The sequence below is a fragment of the Mobula hypostoma genome, chromosome 8 (assembly GCF_963921235.1).
Source record: "Mobula hypostoma chromosome 8, sMobHyp1.1, whole genome shotgun sequence".
Lineage (NCBI taxonomy): Eukaryota > Metazoa > Chordata > Chondrichthyes > Myliobatiformes > Myliobatidae > Mobula > Mobula hypostoma.
This window is the reverse complement of record NC_086104.1, coordinates 158,046,530-158,068,366: the sequence shown is the minus strand read 5'-3', so window position 1 is coordinate 158,068,366 and position 21,837 is coordinate 158,046,530. Positions and strand designations below refer to the sequence as shown.

The window sequence follows — 21,837 nt, the reverse complement described above, 5'->3', positions numbered from 1 at the left end:
TCAAGCTCATTTTGTGGAATGACTGAAATAGCCGAGCTAACGTCCAATACCATTTTAATTAATTAGCCGTTCATTGTGTCACTCTCATCATTATCAGATTTTTCATCAACAGTGTACAGCTAAAATCTCTTCGTGAAACTGAAATTTGACTTTTTATCTTTATCCCTGATTAGTCCACTTATTTTTGTCTGCCCAACATGCTCTTTGTATGTGTCCTACTTTGTTGCATTTTCTGTAAGTTTCGCCTTTAAACCAGCATTGGTCTGGTGTACGTGACCCCCTGCTACAACGGTTGCACAATTTGTTCAGCCAGGCTAGTTTCTGTTTAAATGTTGCAATTTTCTTCATGCTCACTTTCGTTTCTGATTGCAACTCAATTGTGTCTCTGGCTGCTGTTCTGTTGCTACAGCAATTTCAACTGCTCTTTTAAATGTGAATTGTGCTTCAGTTAAGAGTCAATTTTGAATGTTTTCTTGTAAGATTACACAAACTGAATGATCTCTTAGTTCACCATAAAGCCCATCACTGAACTGACGATGCTCAGACAATCTCTTCAATTCAGCCACATAAGCTAAAATGGATTCGCCTTCCTTTTGATTCCACTTATGAAACCTAAAGCGTTCTGCAATCTACACTGGTTTTGGTTCTAAATATTCCTGCATTACTTTCACGATATCATAACTTTCACAAGCTCATTTTAACTGGTTTGTGGAGCAGTCAAACTTCGAAGCAAACTGTATGCTTTTCCATCTTTTGCACTCAGCAACCCTGGCACTCGCTTTTCATCGCCTATTTCATTTGCTTCAAAATACTGCAGAATTTGCTCAGTATATATCATCCAGTTATCTGTTGTGCAGTCAAACTCATCTATCTTTCCGATGTAGCCAGCCATTCCTGCTTTTTATTTATTTATTATTATTATCACCCAGTACTCTCTGTTTATGAACCCTGAAATTCATCTATTTTCTGCCTTTTTTTAAAACCTGAATGTCTCCCTCCCTCCTTCCAAAGCAAAAACATGCAGTGCTTCAGCAGATAGGTGGCCATCTGGGGCTTGTTTTAAAACAATCTCGTTGCCACTGTTATGTTTTGTAACTCCAGAAGCTAATTGAAAGAAAAACACGGAAGCTGGGAAAATGGGTCTACTTAGTTTTACTTTAGTGAGGTGCTCACGTATATGATGTGGTGGTGTAATGATGTATGGCAATCATGTACTTTTACATATAACCCATAATTAATTATATAAGCAAACAAAGAATGCTGAATATAATCAAACAATAAATTTAGAATACTACTTAATTACTGAAATATTAAATACACAATATCCTCCTTCTCCCTCTTGATTTCTTCCCTTCCTTCTCCTCTCCATCCCCTCACTCTCCCACTCCTTCTTGGCTTGTCTCTTTCTCTTTTCCGTCCCATCTCTCTCTCCTCCTACCTCTCCTCTCTCTTCCCCCATCCTACCCTCTCCCCTCCCCAGGTTCCAGTGATTAATGGGGTTGGAGGACACACCCCACGCCCACCCTCTCCCCGCAGAGACGCAGATGAAGTGTCCACTGTAGGTACGTGACGATCCAGACTCACGCTAAGGGTAGGCATCAGTCAGCTGCAGGAGACATTACTTTCCAGCTGGTGTTTAACCAGGAGATTTCAAACCAATATTAGTGCAGAGATGATGACTAGAATAGAAAAGCAAGGATGTAATGTTGAGGCTTTATAAGGCATTGGTCAGGTTACATTTGGAGTTTTGTGAACAGTTTTGGGCCCCATATCTAAGAAAGGATGTGCTGGCATTGGAGAGGGTTCAGATGAAGTTCACGAGAATAATCCTGGGAATGAGAGGGTTAATATATGAGGAGCGTTTGATGGCTTTGGGCCTGTACTCACTGGAGTTTAGAAGAATGAGAGGGAATCTCCTTGAAACCTATCGAATCTTGAAAGGCTTCGATAGAGTGGATGTGGAGAGGGTGTTTTCAACAGTGGGGGAGTCTAAGACCAGTGGACACATTCTCAGAATAGAAAGATGTCCCTTTAGAACATAGATGAAGAGGAATTTCTTTAGCCAGAGGCTGGTGAATCTGTGGAATTCATTGCCACAGGCAACTGTAGAGGCCGAGTCATCAGTATATTTAAAGTGGAGGTTGATAGATTCTTGATTAGTCAGGGTGCCAAAGGTTACAGGGAGAAGACAGGAGAATGGGGTTGAGAGGGATAATAAATCAGCCTTAATGGAATGGTGGAGAAGATTTAATAGGCCGGATGGCCCATTTCTGCTCCTGTGTCTGATGGTTTCTGGATCCAGGGGAATCAGAGGATTGAGCAGATGGTGGCATTGAGTTTACCTCACCAGTTGGGCGACGGCTTTGGGGTAGGGACCTCAGAATCAGAACCAGGTTTCATACCACCGGCACTTGTCATTTTGTGGCAGTAGTACAACGCAATATATAATCACAGAAATTACCATAACTTTCAATAAGAAGTATATATTTAAAAATTTAATTGAATAAATAATGAAAAAAAGGGAGGGAAAAAAGGTAATGAGATAGTGCTCACGGATTCATTATCCGCTCAGAAATCCGAGGGGAAGAAGCTGTTCCTGAATCACTGAGTGTGTGTCTTCAGGCTCCTGTACCTCCCCTCCTGATGGTAGCATTGAGAAGAGGGCATGTCCTGGGTGCTGGGGGTCTTTAATGACAGATGCCGCCTTTTTGAGGCATCGTCCCTTGTATGATTTATTGACTGATTACCTCCCACTCCCTGGCTGTATTTGCTAGGGCGGTGGAAAGGCAGCTTTATAAACACAAGAGACTCTGTGGATGCTGGAAACCTGGAGCTGTGTGCACAAAATGCTGCAGGAGCCCAGCAGGCCAGGCAGGGAAACAGTCAGCGCTTCAGGCCAAGAGATGTTGGGATGTATTCATCAATGGCCCCAAGGAGAAGGGGGCACAGTGGCATAGCGCTAAGTGTAACGCTTTGCAGCACTAGTAATCGATTCCCACCGCTGTCTGTAAAGAGTTTGTACATTCTCCCCGTAACCACGTGAGTTTCCTCTGGGTGCTCTGGTTTCCTCCAACTTTCCAAGGAGGTATGGTTTAGGATTAGTGAGCTGTGGACATGCTATGTTGGCGCTGGAAGCATGGTGACACTGTCGGGCTATTCCCTAGAGCATCCTCGGGCTGTGTTAGTCATTGACACAGAACGATGCCTTTCACTGTATGTTTCAATGTGCATATGACAAATAAAGTTCACTGCTGGGAGGGTCATGAGCAAGAGGCCAGAGGTACAAAATAAATCATCCAGAACAGTGGTGGATGGGAACATTTCCCCTCTCGGAGGGAGCTGATTATCAGGAATTCTCCACCCGGGGGTGTTGGAGACAAGATTAGACATACCTAGGGTGGAGGTAGATAAATATTTGGAAGATGGAGGAATTGTGGAGTCTGAGAAACGGACACGGATGAGGAGTTGAAGCCGATGTAGGCAGGAGCAGAGTGACCTCCCGTGCCCCCGTGGCCCAGGGTCAGTGACGAGGGATTTCACTCTGTCAGTAGCTGGTGATCTAGAACACCCTCTGAAATGCCTGGGCCGACACGGAGTTGTATTTGTTGAATTGACAAGCTGCTTAAGAAGGCATATGATGTGTTGGCCTTCATTAATCGGGGGACTGAGTTCAAAAGCCGTGAGGTAATGTTGCAACTCTATAAAACACTGGAGAATCGTGTTCAGTTCTGGTCACCTCGTTATAGGAAGGATGTGGAAACTTTAGAGAGGGTGCAGAGGAGACTCAGGATGCTGCCTGGATTAGAGAGAAGGTCCTATGAGGACAGGTTGAGTGAGCAAGGGCTTTTCTCTTTGGAGCAAAAGGGGTAAGAGGTAACTTGGTAGAGATGTACAAGGTGATAAGAGGCATAGATCGAGTGGACAGTCAGAGACTTTTCCCCAGGGCGGAAATGGCTAATATGAGAGGGCATAATTTTAAAGTGACTGGAGGAAAGGATAAGGGGATGTTGGAGATAGATTTTTTTTTACACAGTGGTGGGTGTGTGGAACACACTGCCAGGGTGGTGACAGAGGCAGATACATTTGGGACATTTAAGAAACTCTTGGATAGGTGCATGGATCATAGAAAAATGGAGCCATAGGTGAGAGGGAAGGGTTAGATTGATCGAGGAGCAGGTTAAAAGGGCAGTAAAGCCATGTGGGCTGAAGGGCCTGTACTGTTCTATGTTCTATGACTGGCTTGTCTCATTCCCGTTAGATACAGCACCCCAGGGCTGTCATCCCCACCCTGTCACGATGGAATCAGCGGCACCCTGGAGGGAGAACAAACCTACACAGAACATAGTCTGGATAAAATACGATGGAGCCGGTCCAGTGGATGAAGTAGGGATGCCAATATCCTCCAGATCAGTAAGTGAGTGGGGTGACACCAGGCGTGGAGTGACCCGTTAGCCAGCTGACTCTTACACCACGCGCTTCAACACCTCCCGAGCTTACGGTCTGTGTGCAACCAACTGAAACAACTGGGTCCCCTGACTGGGCACCGCTGCCTGTCCCTACTGGGGGAGCAAAGGTTAACTTGCAGGTTGAGTCCGTGGTACAGAAGGTAAATGCAATGTTAGCATCCAGTTTGAAAGAAGACCAGAGAAGGTTCATGAGGATTATCCTGGAAATGAAAGAAGAATGTTTGATGGCTCTGGGCCAGTACTCACTGGGGTTTAGAACAATGTGGGGTCTCATTGAAACCTACTGAACATTCAAAGGCCTAGATAGAGTGGATGAGGAAAGGATGTTTCCTATAGCAGGGGGAGTCTAGGACTGGAGAGCACAGCCCCAGAATAGAGGGATGTCCCTTTAGAACAGAGATGAGGAGGAATTTCTTTAGCCAGAGGGTGGTGAATCTGTGGAATTCATTGCCACAGACAGCTGTGGAGGCCAAGTTATTGGGTACATTTAAAGCAGAAGATGATAGGTTCTTGATTAGTCAGGGCATCAAAGGTTATCGGGAAAAGGCAGGAGAGTGGGGTTGAGAGGGATAATAAATCAGCCATGGTGGAATGTTAGATCAGTCTCGATGGGCCAAGTGACATCATTCTGATCCTATGTCCGATGGTCTTATGGAGCAGCAGTACTGGGTGATTTCGCACTGAGGAGACCATGTTCAGCAAAAACTCGGCACACAGACTACCTGTACATCTGACAGAGGGATCAGCAACTGTATCGCCAGTACAAAGAGGGATGGAGCAAGCCCGGGAGGTGATCTCTGTCCAGTGAGAGGGAGGGAGGGCATCTCGGAGGGAGAAGGACCTGGGTCCGGTCGAGATCCCCATCCCTGTCGGATTTCAGTGCACATCTTATTTAGTTGTGTTGGTCAGCTCCCTGTCAGCTGTTCAGTGGTGAACTATGTTCCTTCGTTAAGGGAAGCAGTCAGGACCTCTTCAGTGGGAGGGTGGCGGAGATAATGGTGGGCCACGAGTGAGGTGTGTCAGGGTAAATGTTGATGACTTTCTGTGTCTCTCTCCCTCATTTCCACTCTCCACACCTCTCTTTCTCTCTCCCTATCTGTCTGTCTGTCTCTCTCTCTTCCCCCTCCCCCCTGTATTTGTCTCTGTCTCTCTCTCTCTCTCTCTCTCTAACTATCTTTCGGCTCTCTCTCTCTCTGTCTGTCTCTGCTGTCTCTAACTCTTCCGTTTGTCCATCTCTGCCTGTCTCTCTCTATTCCCCTGGCCTGCCTCTCCCCCTGTCTGTTTATCCCTTCCCCGGACGGACAGAGCGTGAACAAGACAAGAGACTGGTACAGGAAGATGTTCAACCACATCCACTGGAAGCCCACAGGTACCTGCTCACGTTGGCCGCCAGGAGATCGTGCTGGGAGGGGGGAGGTCGGGGGTGGAGGTGCGGGAGTGAGAGGTGAAGGGTCAAGGTAGAGGAGTGGAGGGGTGTACCAACGGAGAGCTCAGCCCTGAGCTTCAGTGGAGGCTGCTGACAACAAGTGCCAAGGTAGCAGAGGAAACACTCAGCTGAGTGCCACAGCTGTAAAAATCAGATCATAATCGGGTTTGTGGAATAGCCTCTCCCACAGATGGGGAGAGAAGTCCAGAGGGAAGGAATACCGTGTTCCTGGGCCTGTTTAGTGTTTGGGGAAACTTGGCACAATTGAGCTAATTTGAATGACTTTGTGTTGACTGTTTGCTGTGAGAGTGTACTGTTCTGTTACAGATGATAACTTTGAAATGGACGATGTCACCGGCTCATCGGACAGTAAGTGTCAGCCTTCGTTATTGCTGGTACATAGATGAGAGAACGTAGAACATACAACATAGACTGGAGAACATAGAACATAGACCAGACAGTATAGAACATACAACATAGAACATAGACCAGATGGTATAGAACATACAACATAGACCAGAGAACATAAAACATAGACCAGACTGTATAGAATATACAACATAAACCAGAGAACGTAGAACATAGACCAGACAGTATAGAACATACAACATAGGCCAGAAAGCATTGACAATACAACACAGACCATAAGAGTTTTGACCAGAGAGTATAGAACATAGATCCCAGGCCATGGAAGATAAAACATAGACCAGCACAGTGCAGGAACAAGCTCTTTGGCCCGCAATATCTGTACTGAACACAATGTCAAATGAAATTAATCCCACTGCCTGCACGTGATCCATATTCCTCTGTACATCTCCCTCCACCATCACCCCCAGCAGCCTGCTCCAGGCACCCGCCTCCCTCTGTGTAAAAAACCTGCCCCGCACCACCCTCTTCTCACTTGACACCTGTGCTCTCTGGGATTTGCTATTTCCTCCCTGGGGAAGCGGCTGCCAGTCTGGTTCAGATCTATCAGCAGATGGCGAGTGAGAGGTCTGACTGATGCGGACCTGTATTTCAGCTGTATGGGATCTTGCTGTATTGTGAGACAGTCCCAAGGGACTGAATGGCCTCAGCCTGTTGGTGCCCTGAATCCTTTCACACTGGTTACCGAGCAAGGGGTTTAACAGTGGACCAGCCCGTGGAAAATGGGGTTCAAACACCCCAGCGCGGGAGCTCACTCTTCTCCCCCCAAATAATAACAACCCCCAGCCCTCTACTCACCCCACAATCACTAACTCTGTCGCCACCCACTGACCGAGCAGACAGAGCAAAGAGTTAAATTGTACCACAGAGGCAAAATTCAAAAGGGTCAAGAATGCAGGACTGAAGGTGCTGAATTTAAATTCATGTAGCAGTCGGAATAAGGTGGATGAACTCGTGGCGTAATTAGAGATCAGTCGGTATGACATAGTGGGCATCACTGAGTCGTGACTGAAAGAAGGCCATGGTTGGGGGCTTAACATCAAAGGATATACTTTGTATTGGAAGGGCAGGCAGGAAGGCATAGGCAGTGGTGTGGCTCTGTTGGTAAGAGATGGAATTACGTCTTTAGAAAGAGGTGACATTGGGTCAGAGAATGTCGAATCTTTGTTAATGGAGTTAAGAATCTGCAAGGGTGAAAAAACCATTTTGGCAATCATATATAGGTCTCCAAATAGAAGTCAAGATGTGGGGCTGAGATTGCAAAGGGAGCTGGGAAAGGACTGTAATAAGGGTAACGACACAATTGTAATGGGGGACTTCAAAATGCAAGGGGATTGGGAAAATCAGGTTGGTGCTGGTTCGCAAGAGAGGGAATTTGTTGAATGCCTACAAGATGGCTTTTTAGAGCAGCTTGTGCATGAGCCAGTTCAGGGATAGTCTATCTTAGATTGGGTGTTGTGTAATAACCCAGATCTTATTAGGAAGCTCAATGTCAAGTAACCTTTAGGAGGCAGTGATCGTAATATGATTGATACTGCAGTTTGAGAGGGAGAAGCATAAATCACATGTATCAGTATCACAATGGAAAAGAAGGATTTACAGAGGCACGAGAGAGGAGCTTGTCCAGGTGGATTGGCGGGGGATATTGATGGGGATGATGGCAGAACAGAGGTGACTGAAGTTTCTGGGAATAGTTCACAAGGCGCAGGACAGATATAAGATCATAAGAAACTGGAGCAGGAGTCGGCAATCTGGCCTGTCGAGCCTGCTCTGCCAATCAATAAGATCATGGCTGATCTGGCCAAGGACTCCCATCTTCACCTAACTGCCTTTTCCCCATAACCCTTAATTCCCCCACTGTGCAAAAATCTATCCAATCTTGTCTTAAATATACTTACTGAGGTAGCCTCCACTGCTTCATTGGGAAGAGAATTCCACAGATTCACCACCCTCTGAGAAAAGCAGTTCCTCCTTATCCCTGTCCTAAATCTATTCCCTTGAATCCTGAGGCCATGTCCCCTAGTTCTAGTCTCACCTACCTCACCTACCTGTGGAAACAACTTACCTGCCTCTTATCTTATCTATCCCTTTCAGAATTTTATACGTTTCTATAAGATCTCCTCTCATCCTTCTGAATTCCAGCGAGACCAGTCCCAGGTGACTCAATCTCTCCTCATAGTCTAATCCCCTCATCTCTGGAATCAACCTGGTGAACCTCCTCCGCACCGCCTCCAAAGCCAGTACGTTCTTCCTCAAGTAGGAGACCAGAACTACACAGTACTCCAGGTACGGCCTCACCAGTGCCCTGTACAGTTGCAGCAAAACCTCCCTGCTCTTAAATTCAATCCCTCTAACAATGAAGGCCAACGTTCCATTTGCCTTCTTGATAACCTGCTGCACCTGCAAACCAACATTTTGTGATTCATGCACAAGTACCCCCAAGTCCCTCTGCACAGCAGCATGCTGCAAACTTTTACCATTTAAATAATAATTTGATCTTTCATTTTTCGTTCCAAAGTGAATGAACTCACATTTACCAACATTGTTCTCCATCTGCCAGACCCTTGCCCACTCACTTCACCTATTTGTATCTTTCTGCAGACTCTCTGTATCCTCTGTGTAAATTGCTTTTCCACTCAATTTAGTATCATCAGCAAACTTAGATACACTACACTCAGTCCCCTCTTCCAGATTGTTAATGTATATCATGAACGGTTACAGGCCCAGCACCGACCCCTGCAGCACACCATTCACCACTGATTGCCAACCAGAGAAACATCCATGTATCCCGACTCTCTGCTTTCTATTTTAACCAATCCTCTATCCGTGCTAATACATCAGCCCCAACTCTATGTATCCTTATCTTATGGATAAGTCCTTTATGTGTCACCTTATCGAATGCCTTCTGGAAATGCAAGTAAATAACATCTATCTGTTCCCCTCTATCCACTGCGCTTGTTATATCCTCAAAGAACTCCAGTAAGTTTGTCAAACGGGACCTGCCTTTGCCGAATCCATGCTGCGTCTGCCTGATGGATCCATTTCTTTCCAGATGCCTTGCTATTTCTTCTTTAATGAAGCTTCAAGCATTTTCCCAACCACAGATGTTAAACTAACTGGCCTATAGTTACCTGCCTTTTACCTACATTCTTTTTTTGAACAGTGCCGTGACATTCGCCTTCTTCCAATCTGCTGGAACCTGCCCAGAGTCCAGAGAATTTTGGTAAATTATCACCAAAGCCCCTACTATTACCTCTGCCACTTTTTTCAGTACCCTGGGATGCATTCCATCAGGACCAGGGGACTTGTCCGTCTTTAGGCCCACAAGTTTTCTCAGCACTACCTCTTCAGTTATAGCTATTGTATTGAGGTCCTCACCTCCCATCACATCCATATCATCTCTCTTTGGCAGTTTAGACATGCCCTCCACCATGAAGATCAACACAAAATAGTAATTCAAAGCCTCGGCCATTTCTTCATTACCCAATTTCAATTTCCCTTTCTCGTCCTCCAAGGGACCTACGTTGACTTTAGCCACCTTTTTCTGCTTTGTATAATTATAAAAACTTATGCTCTCCATTTTTATATTTTGAGCTAGTTTATTTTCAAAATCTATCTTCCCTTTCTTTATTGCTCACTTTGTGGTTCTTTGTTGCTTTTTAAAGTTTTCCCAATCTTCCAGTGTCCCACTACTCTTGGCAACTTTGTACACACAAGTTTTTAGTTTGACGCCTTCTTTTATTTCTTTAGTTATCCAAGGCTGTCTCTCCCCACCCTTACTGTCCTTGCCTTTAACTGGAATATACTTTTGTTGAGCACCGTGAAAAATCTCTTCGAAAGTCTTCCACTGTTCCTCAACTGTCCCACCATATAGCCTGTGTTCCCAGTCTACACTGGCCAAATCCTCCCTTATCCCATTGTAGTCTCTGTTGTTTAGACATAATACACTGGTTTTAGATTGAACTATTGCACCCTGCATCTGTATGAGAAATTCAATTATACAGTGATCACTCTTTTCAAGAGGATTCCTAACTACAACATCACTAATTTTACCTGTCTCATTGCACAAGACCAAATTTAAGATCCTTATAGGTTCAGTAACATGCTGTTCAAGAAAGCTATCACCTACACATTCCACAAAGTCTTCCTCAAGACTGCCTTGACCAACTAGATTCAGCCAATCTACGTGCAAGTTAAAGTCCCCCATGATATTTTTACATGCCTCAGATATTTCTCTGTTTATTGCCTGTGCCCACTGTAATGTTATTATTCAGTAGCCGATAGACAACTCTCACCAGTGATTTTTTTCCCCTTTACTATTCCTAATCTCCACCCAGCTGGATTCAACATTCTGCTCCTTAGATCTTATATCGTCTCTCACTATCACCCTGATCTCATCTTTAATTAAGAGCGCTACCTCACCTCCCTTACTGTCCTGCCTATCCTTCTGTATTACCTGATATCCTTGGATATTTAATTCCTAATTCTCTCCACCCTGCAACCACGTCTCTGTAATGGCCGCTAAATCATACCTCTTTGTACTGATTTGTGCCACACATCACTGACCTTGTTTCGAATACTACGGGCATTCAGATAAAGTGCCCTTGCACTCATCATCCCTTTAAAATCTAGTAATCTTTGTCTCTTAAGCACTTGACTTTTCTGTACTCCACCCTTACTTTTCTCCTTTTTAACTTTTGCTTTTACTTTATCTTTATCCACTCTTTTCTCTTTCTCTTTTCCTTTATACGTGCTTCTCCAATTTGATGAGCCCACACCCCTGCTATTATGTACTGGAATGGCAGGGATAGGCAACCGTGGCTGACAAAGGAAATTAAGGACTGCGTAACAGCCAAGGGAAGGGCATATAAGGTAGCAAAAATGAGTGGGAAGTTGGATGATTGGGAATTTTTAAAATCGAACAAAAGCAACTAAAAAAGCCATAAAAAGGGAAAAGATTAAGTATGAGGGCAAACTAGCCAATAATATAAAGCAGGATACTAAAAGTTTTTTCAGATATATAAAGAGTAAAAGGGAGGTGAGAGTTAATATTGGACCACTGGAAAATGATGCTGGTGAGGTAGTAATGGAGGACAAAGAACTGGCAGATGAACTTAATAAGTACTTTGCTACAGTCTTCACTGTGGAAGACACTAGCTGTGTGCCAGAGGACTGCGAGTGTCAGGGAGCAGGAGTGAGTGCCATTGCTATAACAAATGAGAAAGTGCTAGACAAACTGAAAGGTCTTAAAGTGGGTAAGTCACCTGGAGCAGATGGGCTACATCCCAGAGTTCTGAAAGAGGTTGCTGAAGAGAAACCGGATACATTGGTCATGATCTTTCAAGAATCACTTGATTTTGGCATGGTCCCGGAGGACTGGAAAATTGCAAATGTCACTCCACTCTTTAAGAAAGGGGTAAGACAGAAGAGAGGAAATGGCACTTATCCGTGTAAGCGGAACAAGTGCTACACATGCCCTTACACTTCCTCCCTTACCACCATTCAGGGACCCAGACAGTCCTTCCAGGTGAGGCGACACTTCACCTGTGAGTCGACTGGGGTGATATACTGCGTCCGGTGCTCCCGATGTGGCCTTTTATATATTGGCGAGACCCGACGCAGACTGGGAGACCGTTTTGCTGAACATCTACGCTCTGTCCGCCAGAGAAAGCAGGATCTCCCAGTGGCCACACATTTTAATTCCACATCCCATTCCCATTCTGACATGTCTATCCACGGCCTCCTCTACTGTAAAGATGAAGCCACACTCAGGTTGGAGGAACAACACCTTATATTCCGTCTGGGTAGCCTCCAACCTGATGGCATGAACATCGATTTCTCTAACTTCCGCTAATACCCCACCTCCCCCTCGTACCCCATCTGTTACTCATTTTTATACACACATTCTTTCTCTCACTCTCCTTTTTCTCTCTCTGTCCCTCTGAATATACCCTTTGCCCATCCTCTGGGTCACCCCCCCCGTCTTTCTTCCCAGACTTCCTGTCCCATGATCCTCTCATATCCCTTTTGCCAATCACCTGTCCAGCTCTTGGCTCCATCCCTCCCCCTCCTGTCTTCTCCTATCATTTTGGATCTCCCCCTCCCCCTCCCACTTTCACATCTCTTACTCACTCTTCCTTCAGTTAGTCCTGACGAAGGGTCTCGGCCTGAAACATCGACTGTACCTCTTCCTAGAGATGCTGCCTGGCCTGCTGCGTTCACCAGCAACTTTGGTGTGTGTTGCTTGAATTTCCAGCATCTGCAGAATTCCTCTTGTTAGAGGAAATTACAGGCCAGTTAGGCTAACCTTGTGGTTGGGAAAGTGTTGGAGTCCATTAATAAGGACGAGGTTTCGGGGTACTTGGAGACTAATGATAAAGTAACTCAAAATCAGCATGGTTTCTGTAAAAAGAAATCTTGCCTGACAAATCTCTTAGAATTCTTTGAGGAAGTAACAAACAGGGTGGACAAAGGAGAGGCAGTGAATGTAATTTACTTAGATTCTCAGAAGGCTTTTGATAAGGTGCCTCACATGAGGCTGCCTAACAAGATAAAATTCTATGGTGTAACAGGAAATAAACTGGATGGATAGAGGAATGGCTGATGGGCAGGAGACAGCGAGTGGGAATAAAGGGGACCTTTTCAGGTTGGCTGCCAGTGACTTAGTGCAGACTATTATCTAAATGGGGAGAAAATTCAAACATCAGAGATGCAAAGGGATTTGGAGTCCTCATTCATGACTCCCTGAAAGTTAATTTACAGGTTGAGTCTGTGGTAAAGAAGACAAATGCAATGTTGGCATTTATTTCGAGGGAGTAGAATATAAAAGCAAGGAGATAATGTTGATCCTTTATAAGACACTAGTCAGGCCGCATTTGGAGTATTGTCAACAGTTTGGGCCCCTTATCTCAGAAAGAATGTATTGTCATTGGAGGCTCACGAGGATGATTCCAGGAATGAAGGGGTTAACATATGAGAAGTGTTTGGCAGCTTTGTGTCTGTACTCACTGGAATTTAGAAGAATGTGTTGAAAGGACTAGATAGGGTGGATGTGGGGAGGATGTTTCCTCTGGTGGGGATATCCAGATCTAGAGGACACAGCCTTAAATTTGAGGGGTGACCTTTTAGATCAGAAGTAAGGAGGAATTTTTTTCAGCCAAAGAATGGCGAATCTGTGGAAAGCTCTGCACAGGTGGCCTCGGTGGTGGAGGCCAAGTCCGTGCATATATTTAAAGCGGAAGTTGGTCGGGTCATCAAGGGATATGGTGGGCAGGCAGGTGTAAGGGTTTGAATGGAATCTGGGATCAGCCATGATGAAATGGCAGAGTGGACTCGATGGGCCGAATGGCCTAATTCTGCTCCTCTGTCTTATGGACCCCTCCGTGTCGTCCCCCAACCCCAGCACGGCGTGACACACCTCCATGATCTGGATGTCCCACCATCGCCTCCTTGTCCCCAGGTCAGCAGGTTTTCATTCAGGATGGGGGTAGACCGTCCTGTTGTAGTCGACCCTCTGCCTGTGACACCGTTTACCAATACCCCCTTTGACAGTGATGCAGTTTACTTCACCCCAACCTCCCAGCTGATTTTCACTGGGCATCTCTCCACACAGGGCCGGAATCGGTGGGGCTGTCAGAGGGGGACCTGACACCTGACAGTGGACTGGCGGATATCGGCCTCTTCTCCGAATGGTGGGTCCCTGTTTATCCCTGCAGCGGGAATAAAGCTGAGACCTGCCTGGACATCGCTATGAGGTTACAGGCCGGACAAGGCCGATGGGGCTAGCATGGATGGGCAGCTTGGGTGATGTGAGCCAACTGGGCCGAGGGGGAGCCTGTCCATTCCCGTGGAGGCTCAGATGAGCTTTAATTCTCCCTCACCCTCTGCTCCCACTCACACTACCAACCCCTCTCTACCCACTTCCTCCTTCCTTTCTCGTTCCTTCCAAGCCCCCCACTCCCCTCTCTCCTCCCACATTCACTTCCTCCATCCCTCTTCCCCATCTGAACTCCTTCCTCCAAGCCCACCTCCCTCTTCCCTGCCCCCCATACTCACCTCCCCACACCCTCCTCCTTCCCCCATACCTTGCTCCATTCCCATCCCTCTATCTCCCCCTCTCCTCCCCTCAAACTCAGCCCATTCCCTTCTTCTCTTCCCTCTCCCTACCTCCTCCCTCTCCACCCTTCCTCATTCCTTCCCCCTACCCCACCTCCCACTCCCTCCTCCTTCCCCTACCCCACCTCCCACTCCCTCCACCTTCCCCTACCCCACCTCCCACTCCCTCCACCTTCCCCCTACCCCACCTCCCACTCCCTCCTCCTTCCCTCTACTCCACCTCCCAATCCCTCCACCTTCCCCTACCCCACCTCCCACTCCCTCCTCCTTCCCCTACCCCACCTCCCACTCCCTCCTCCTTCCCCTACCCCACCTCCCACTCCCTCCACCTTCCCCCTACCCCACCTCCCACTCCCTCCGACTCCCCTCCACCTTCCCCCCCTCCACCTCCCACACCCTCCACCTTCCCCCTACCCCACCTCCCACTCCCTCCACCTTCCCCCTACTCCACCTCCCTCCCTCCTCCTTCCCCTACCCCACCTCCCACTCCCTCCACCTTCCCCCTACCCCACCTCCCACTCCCTCCGACTCCCTCCACCTTCCCCCACTCCACCTCCCACACCCTCCACCTGCCCCCTACTCCACCTCCCACTCCCTCCACCTTTCCCCTACCCCACCTCCCACTCCCTCCGACTCCCTCCACCTTCCCCCACTCCACCTCCCACACCCTCCACCTTCCCCCTACCCCACCTCCCACTCCCTCCACCTTCCCCCTACCCCACCTCCCACTCCTTCCTCCTTCCCCATACCTTCCTCCATTCACCTCCTCCATCCCTCTATCTCCCCCACTCCTCCCTCCAACCTTGGCCTACTCTCTTCCTCTCTCCCCTGTCCCCCTTCTCCCTCCCCCCACCCTCCTCTCCTGCCCCCTCTTTCCCCCGCTCACAGTCCGCAGGCCACGTTATACTAGATGTTATGTAATGAGACAGGATTGGTGAATGTTCTCACCGTGAGGGACCCCTTGGGAACGTACGGTCATCCTATGGAAGAATTCCAAAGTGGGAAACTTGTGTCTGAAGACGAGTGTCCTAAATTTAAATAAAGACAATTCCAATGGTATGACTGCACACTTGAATGAAGTGAATTGGCAAATAGATTAAAGAGTTGGACTTGAACAGAGACAGGCGCTGAAGAACAGATTTCAAAAATCTAGAAGAAAATTTTAAAAAGCGCAGGATGAGATGTTAATGTCCCTCATGCCAATGGGTCGTGGGCACTTGCTGGAGACTGCCTTGATGATGGGAGTGGCTCAGGGTTGATGCGCAGGGGTTTTTCAAGTGGGCACCCTCCTTCCCCGGTGTTTCATTGAGTAGCCCACTGCACACTTACACCCCATCCGCCGCCCCCCCCCCCGTTGTGTCTTCCCACTCTCTTGATGCTATTGAGCCCAGGAGAGGTCTTTTCATTTGATCCAAAGACAGTGACTGCTTTTTTCCACCACCTCTGATGTGAGTCTGATGGTTTGCCGTCAAGTCTGACCATGGATCTCCTGCAGCAATTCGATGGTGGATGTGGCTATAAATCCCCTACAACCCACTTCCACAGGACAAACGTTGGTTTTCCAGCCCGTCGCTGAGCTTCAGCTGCTAGATCTGCATAGCATAGCCTCTTCCGCTCATATGCTTCAGCCACTGAGTCCTCCCACGGGGCTGTGAGTTCCATGATGTGGACCATCGGTGGTGAATTGGACCAGAGAACCAAGTCTGGCCTAAGGTTGGTGGCAGCAATGTCCGGTGGAAAAGTGAGTTGTTTATTGACATCCACCAGCATTTTCCAGTCACTGGCCATGTTAATCTGTGCTGTTTCCGGCTAAGGAGGGAGATTAGTTGGTCTTTTCTCTCCCTCCCAGACAAATACTGTTGACGTAAGAGCATTAGTCGTTCTAGGGGGCAAGGAGTTGGTTGCTATCCTCTTGACCTTGATTGCCGCTGTCAGACCCTTTAAGACTTGGTTGTGACACCATGTGTATCTGCTTTTTGTGAGGCTGGTTTTGCAGCTTGCCAGGATATGCTTGAGGGTTGCCGGAATCGGGCACAGGATATAAGTTGGGTCCTCGCCTTACCACAGGTGGAGGTTTTTTTTGTGAGGGAAGCATGTCACATGTAGCTCTGATGAGAAAGCTAAGTCTATCACACGTATATTGAAAGATACATTGAAATGCATCATTTGTGTCAATGGCCAACACAGTCCAAGGGTGTGCTGGGGGCAGCCCACAAGTGTTGCCATGCCTCTGGTGCCAACATGGCATACCCACAACTCACTAATCCTAACCAGTACAACCTTGGACTGTGGGAAGAAACTGGAGCACCTGGAGGAGACCCATGCAGTCACAGGAGAACGTGCAAACTCCTTACAGTCAGTGTTGGGAATCGAACCCTGATCAGTGATTGCTGGCGCCAAAAAGCCATTGTGCTCACCACTACGCTACTGTGCCATCACATTCACAGGAATGGAGGGCTGGAGTTATAAGGGGCGATTCAATTGGGTGCCACAGTGGTGTTGCCGTCAGTGTAGCTCAAGGCGTTCCAGAGCCCAGAGTTCAGGATTAAATTCCAGTGCCATCTGTAAGGAGTTTGTGACCTCCCCCCATGACCACGTCGGTTTCCTCCCACTCCCCACCCTCCTCCACTCCCATCCTTTCTACCTCACCTCCCTGTTTCCCCCTCCCCTCTCTCCCATTCCCCTAAATCCCTCCCCCTTCCCCACTCTCCTCTCATCCCTCACCACTCCCATCCTCTCTCCCCTCTCTGCTCCCCACTCCCCCAAACATCCTCCCCTTCCCCTCCCACACCTCTTCCCCTCCCTTCCCACACCCATATCCTTCCTCCCTCACCTCCCATTCCCTCCCCTACCGTCCCACACCCCTCCTGCTCTCACCCTTCCCGCCTCTCTGCTCTCCCCCACACCCCCTTCCTTCGCCCTCCTGTCAGTGTGGTTTGCAGTTGTGATGGGGAGGGTGGGGAGTCACTTTGGTCGGAGGGACGGGGTGGGGGAGTACAGAGATTGGCGCCTCTGTGGGTGTGGAATGTGAGAGTCTGTTTGCTCCCAGAGTTAGCAGACACACACTCACTCACTCAGTCTCAACGTGTTGTGAGATGTTCACTGGCTCAGACTCACTCGCGTCTCCCCGAGCAACCATAACACATTATCTGGCATTTCCTCGGCGGGCTGCAGGAGTGAGCTGGCGCCGGGAGAGGCCGGAGAAAGTCACAGGCTCCGGGCAACGCACAACAGTATCTTCAGCTACGAGCCGGGACGCTGCTCCGAGCGGCTGCGAGAGCCACAGGTCAGTGTCTGTTCGTGTTTTCTCTTGCTTTCTCTCTCCCCCCTCCCTCTCTCCTCTCTCTCTCCTCTCCCTCTCTCCATCTCCCTTCTCTCTCTCACTATCTATCTATTCCTGCCATCTTTTTATCTGCTCTTTGAACTGAAATTCCTACAAAATGCATTGGAATCAGCCCAGTCCATCGCGGGCAAAGTCCTCCCCACCATTGAGCACATCTACACGAAACGGTGCCACAGAAAAGCGGCATCCATCGCCTGAGATCCCCACCCCCAGGCCATGCTCCTTCTCACCGCTGCCATCAGGAGAAGGTACAGGAGCCTCAGGTCTCACACCACCAGGTTCAAGAACAGTTACTCCCCCTCAACCATCAGGCTCATGAACAAAAGGGGATAAGGGGATATACACTCTCTTGACCCATCATTAAAATGTTCCCACAACCAATGATCTCACTTGAAGGATTCTTTATCTCATTATCTCATGTTCTTGTTATTTATTGTTCTTTATTTATATTTGCATTTTACACAGTTTGTCGTCTTCCGCACTCTGGTTGATCTTTCACAGATCCTGCTACACTTACTATTCTATAATCTGCTCAGAATGCTTGCAGGAAGGTGAACCTCAGGGTTGTATATGGTGACATATCTGTACTTTGATAAGAAAACTTACTTTGAATTTACTACCTATCTACTCTTTCCTTCTCTCTCTCTATCTATCTCCCCACTCTATGTATCTACTCTGACTATCTCCTCTCTCTATTTCTCTCTGTGTGTGTATATATGTAATATCCTCTCTATATTCTTTCTTTCTCTTTCTCTCACTGTCTTTCTGATTCCCTCTCTCCCACCTCCCCTCTTCCCTCTCCCTCTCCCCTTTCTTCATCTCTCTCCCCCTCCCCCCTCACCCTCCCCCTCTTTCTCACCCTTCTACCTCTTCTCTCCCCTCCCTCCTCTCTCTCCCCTCCTCCTCTCTCTCCCCTCTCTCTCCCCTCCCCCTCTCTCTCCCCCTCCCCTCTCCCCTCCCCCCTCTCCCCTCCCCTTTCTCTCCCCCCTCTCTCCCCTCCCTCCTCTCTCTCCCCTCCCCCTCCCTCCCCTCCCCCCCTCTCTCTCCCACAACATATCCTCCATTTTTCGATCACCCAGGAGCCTATATAACAGTTTCTTAAATGTCCCTGATGTGCCTGCCTCCTTTTAACCCCTGTGAATGCCTGCAAGGAAACGTATCTCAGGTGATATATACACACTTTGATAATAAATTTGAACTTTGAAATGTCGGGGAGGTTGATAGAGTCATTGGCGGATGATGCAAAATTAACCGTCTGGCTGTCAGTGACAGGTAGAATGATGCTGACGGCTGGGCAGACAGGTAGGAATAGGAAATTAAATCATAGAATGTGGCCCCACAGTAGCGTAATAGTTAGCACAACACTTTTACAACACGGGGCGTCGGAGTGCAGAGTTCAGTTCTGACAATATCTGTAAGGAGTCTACGTTCTCCCCGCGGAATATGTGGGATTTCCGCCGGGCACTCTGGTTTTCTCCCATGGTCCAAAGGCTATCGGTTGCCAGGTAAATTGGTCATTGTACATTGTCCCGTGATTAGGCGAGGGTTAAACCAGTGGGTTGCCAGGTGGTGCGGCTCGAAGGGCCGGAAGGGTCTTATGGGAAATGGGACCAACTTAGGTGGGCATCTCGGTCAGTACGGACTGGTTGGGCCGTGGGGCCTCTTCTCCATAGTGTATTGCTCTAGGGCTCTCAGTAATTGTTACTTGTCAAGGTTCCTCTGTCTGAGTTAGTGTATATGTGTGCCTGCATCTGCCGCTTGGCCTCTCTCCTGCAGATTGTTGTGAGTGGCTCTAGCCAAGGCTTACCAGCCACTCTGGCCTTGCGCACCATGTTCCGGCTGTTTCGGTACAAGCCCGGTGTGTGCATCGTTAGCTTGAACATCTTATGTGCCCTGACTCGATTCTTCTTGCCCAGTAAAAGCTCAGTATATAGCAGCTGCTTGGGGATTCAGAACTCCTTCACACGCCTCTCACAGCCTGTCCGCTAAAGCTGTCCTTTCACAATCAAGGCCTCACCACTTGTGGACCCCGAGGTTTGTGACTCGGTCCAGCCAACGGATGCCAAGGTTCAATCTCAAACAATGCATATGCAATCCCTCTAGCATGTTGAGGTGTCTTCCGTAAATGGTCCAGGTGTCACATCCATTCGGGAGACTTCTGAGGACAACAGCATCAGTTCTGTGGACAGTCGGATGTTGTGCTCTTTCAACACATGGAATTGCAGTCGACCAAGGCTCTGGCCGTCCTTACAAATCCAAGAGATGATTCCCCTGTTTAGTGAGAGATATATATATGTTTATATGAAGACGATGGCATGGCTGGAGTCCATCGATGCTTCTAAAATCCAATTCATCCACTCCACAGAGATTTGGCCTATACAGTTTCACTAGAACCCTATGGCCGGCCTTACCATTTCCACCTCTCACGACAGAGATATAGGCTGGACTTTGAGAGGCATAAATTACAATAACATATAATTATTATATTATAATATATAAGTATCTCATTACTGTACCTGACAGTATAATTTATGTATTGACCAGTACTGCTGCTGCAAAACAACAAATTTCATGACATATATCACTGATAATAAAACCTGATTCTGATTGTGAATATTGTCCCCAGGACAGGTACACCAGGACCACAGGCGCTGGGGGTGAGGGGTTAATGGACAACAGTGTGCCGGAGATGGATTAACATTGGGCAGTACACAGGGTGCTGGGATTGGGTGTAACATTGGGGAGTACATAGGGTGCTGAGATTGGGTGTAACATTGGGCAGTATACAGGGTGCTGGGATTGGGTGTAACATTGGGCAGTACACGGGGTGCTGGGATTGGGTGTAACATTGGGCAGTACACAGGGTGCTGGGATTGGGTGTAACATTGGGCAGTATACAGGGTGCTGGGATTGGGTGTAACATTGGGCAGTACACGGGGTGCTGGGATTGGGTGTAACATTGGGCAGTACACGGGGTGCTGGGATTGGGTGTAACATTGGGCAGTACACGGGGTGCTGGGATTGGGTGTAACATTGGGCAGTACACGGGGTGCTGGGATTGGGTGTAACATTGGGCAGCGCACAGGGTGCTGGGATTGGGTGTAACATTGGGCAGTACATGGGGTGCTGAGATTGGGTGTAACATTGGGCAGTACATGGGGTGCTGGGATTGGGTGTAACATTGGGCAGTACATGGGGTGCTGAGATTGGGTGTAACAATGGGCAGTATACAGGGTGCTGGGATTGGGTGTAACATTGGGGAGTACACAGGGTGCTGGGATTGGGTGTAACATTGGGCAGTACACAGGGTGCTGGGATTGGGTGTAACATTGGGCAGTACATGGGGTGCTGGGATTGGGTGTAACATTGGGCAGTACACAGGGTGCTGGGATTGGGTGTAACATTGGGCAGTATACAGGGTGCTGGGATTGGGTGTAACATTGGGGAGTACACAGGGTGCTGGGATTGGGTGTAACATTGGGGAGTACACGGGGTGCTGGGATTGGGTGTAACATTGGGGAGTACACGGGGTGCTGGGATTGGGTGTAACATTGGGGAGTACACGGGGTGCTGGGATTGGGTGTAACATTGGGGAGTACACGGGGTGCTGGGATTGGGTGTAACATTGGGGAGTACACGGGGTGCTGGGATTGGGTGTAACATTGGGGAGTACTTAGGGTGCTGGGATTGGGTGTAACATTGGGCAGTACACAGGATGCCGAGATTGGGTGTAACATTGGGGAGTACACAGGGTGCTGGGATTGGGTGTAACATTGGGGAGTACACAGGGTGCTGGGATTGGGTGTAACATTGGGCAGTACACGGGGTGCTGAGATTGGGTGTAACATTGGGGAGTACACAGGGTGCTGGGATTGGGTGTAACATTGGGCAATACACAGGATGCCGAGATTGGGTGTAACATTGGGCAGTACACAGCGTGCTGGGATTGGGTGTAACATTGGGGAGTACACAGGGTGCTGGGATTGGGTGTAACATTGGGCAGTACACAGGGTGCTGGGATTGGGTGTAACATTGGGGAGTACACAGGGTGCCGGGATTGG

General features: G+C 48.2%; 1 protein-coding gene across 2 annotated transcripts in view; it reads left to right on the top strand.

The window, feature by feature from the left end:
- Window positions 1-21,837, top strand: part of sorbs3 (sorbin and SH3 domain containing 3) — a 93,123-nt gene that overhangs the window by 27,358 nt on the left and 43,928 nt on the right. For both annotated transcript variants that reach the window (XM_063057208.1, XM_063057207.1), the window contains exons 5-10: window positions 1,481-1,562; window positions 4,259-4,410; window positions 5,772-5,835; window positions 6,220-6,261; window positions 13,931-14,009; window positions 17,608-17,719. In XM_063057208.1, coding sequence (XP_062913278.1) covers window positions 1,481-1,562; window positions 4,259-4,410; window positions 5,772-5,835; window positions 6,220-6,261; window positions 13,931-14,009; window positions 17,608-17,719 — 531 coding nt within the window. The remainder of the gene's footprint in view (window positions 1-1,480; window positions 1,563-4,258; window positions 4,411-5,771; window positions 5,836-6,219; window positions 6,262-13,930; window positions 14,010-17,607; window positions 17,720-21,837) is intronic.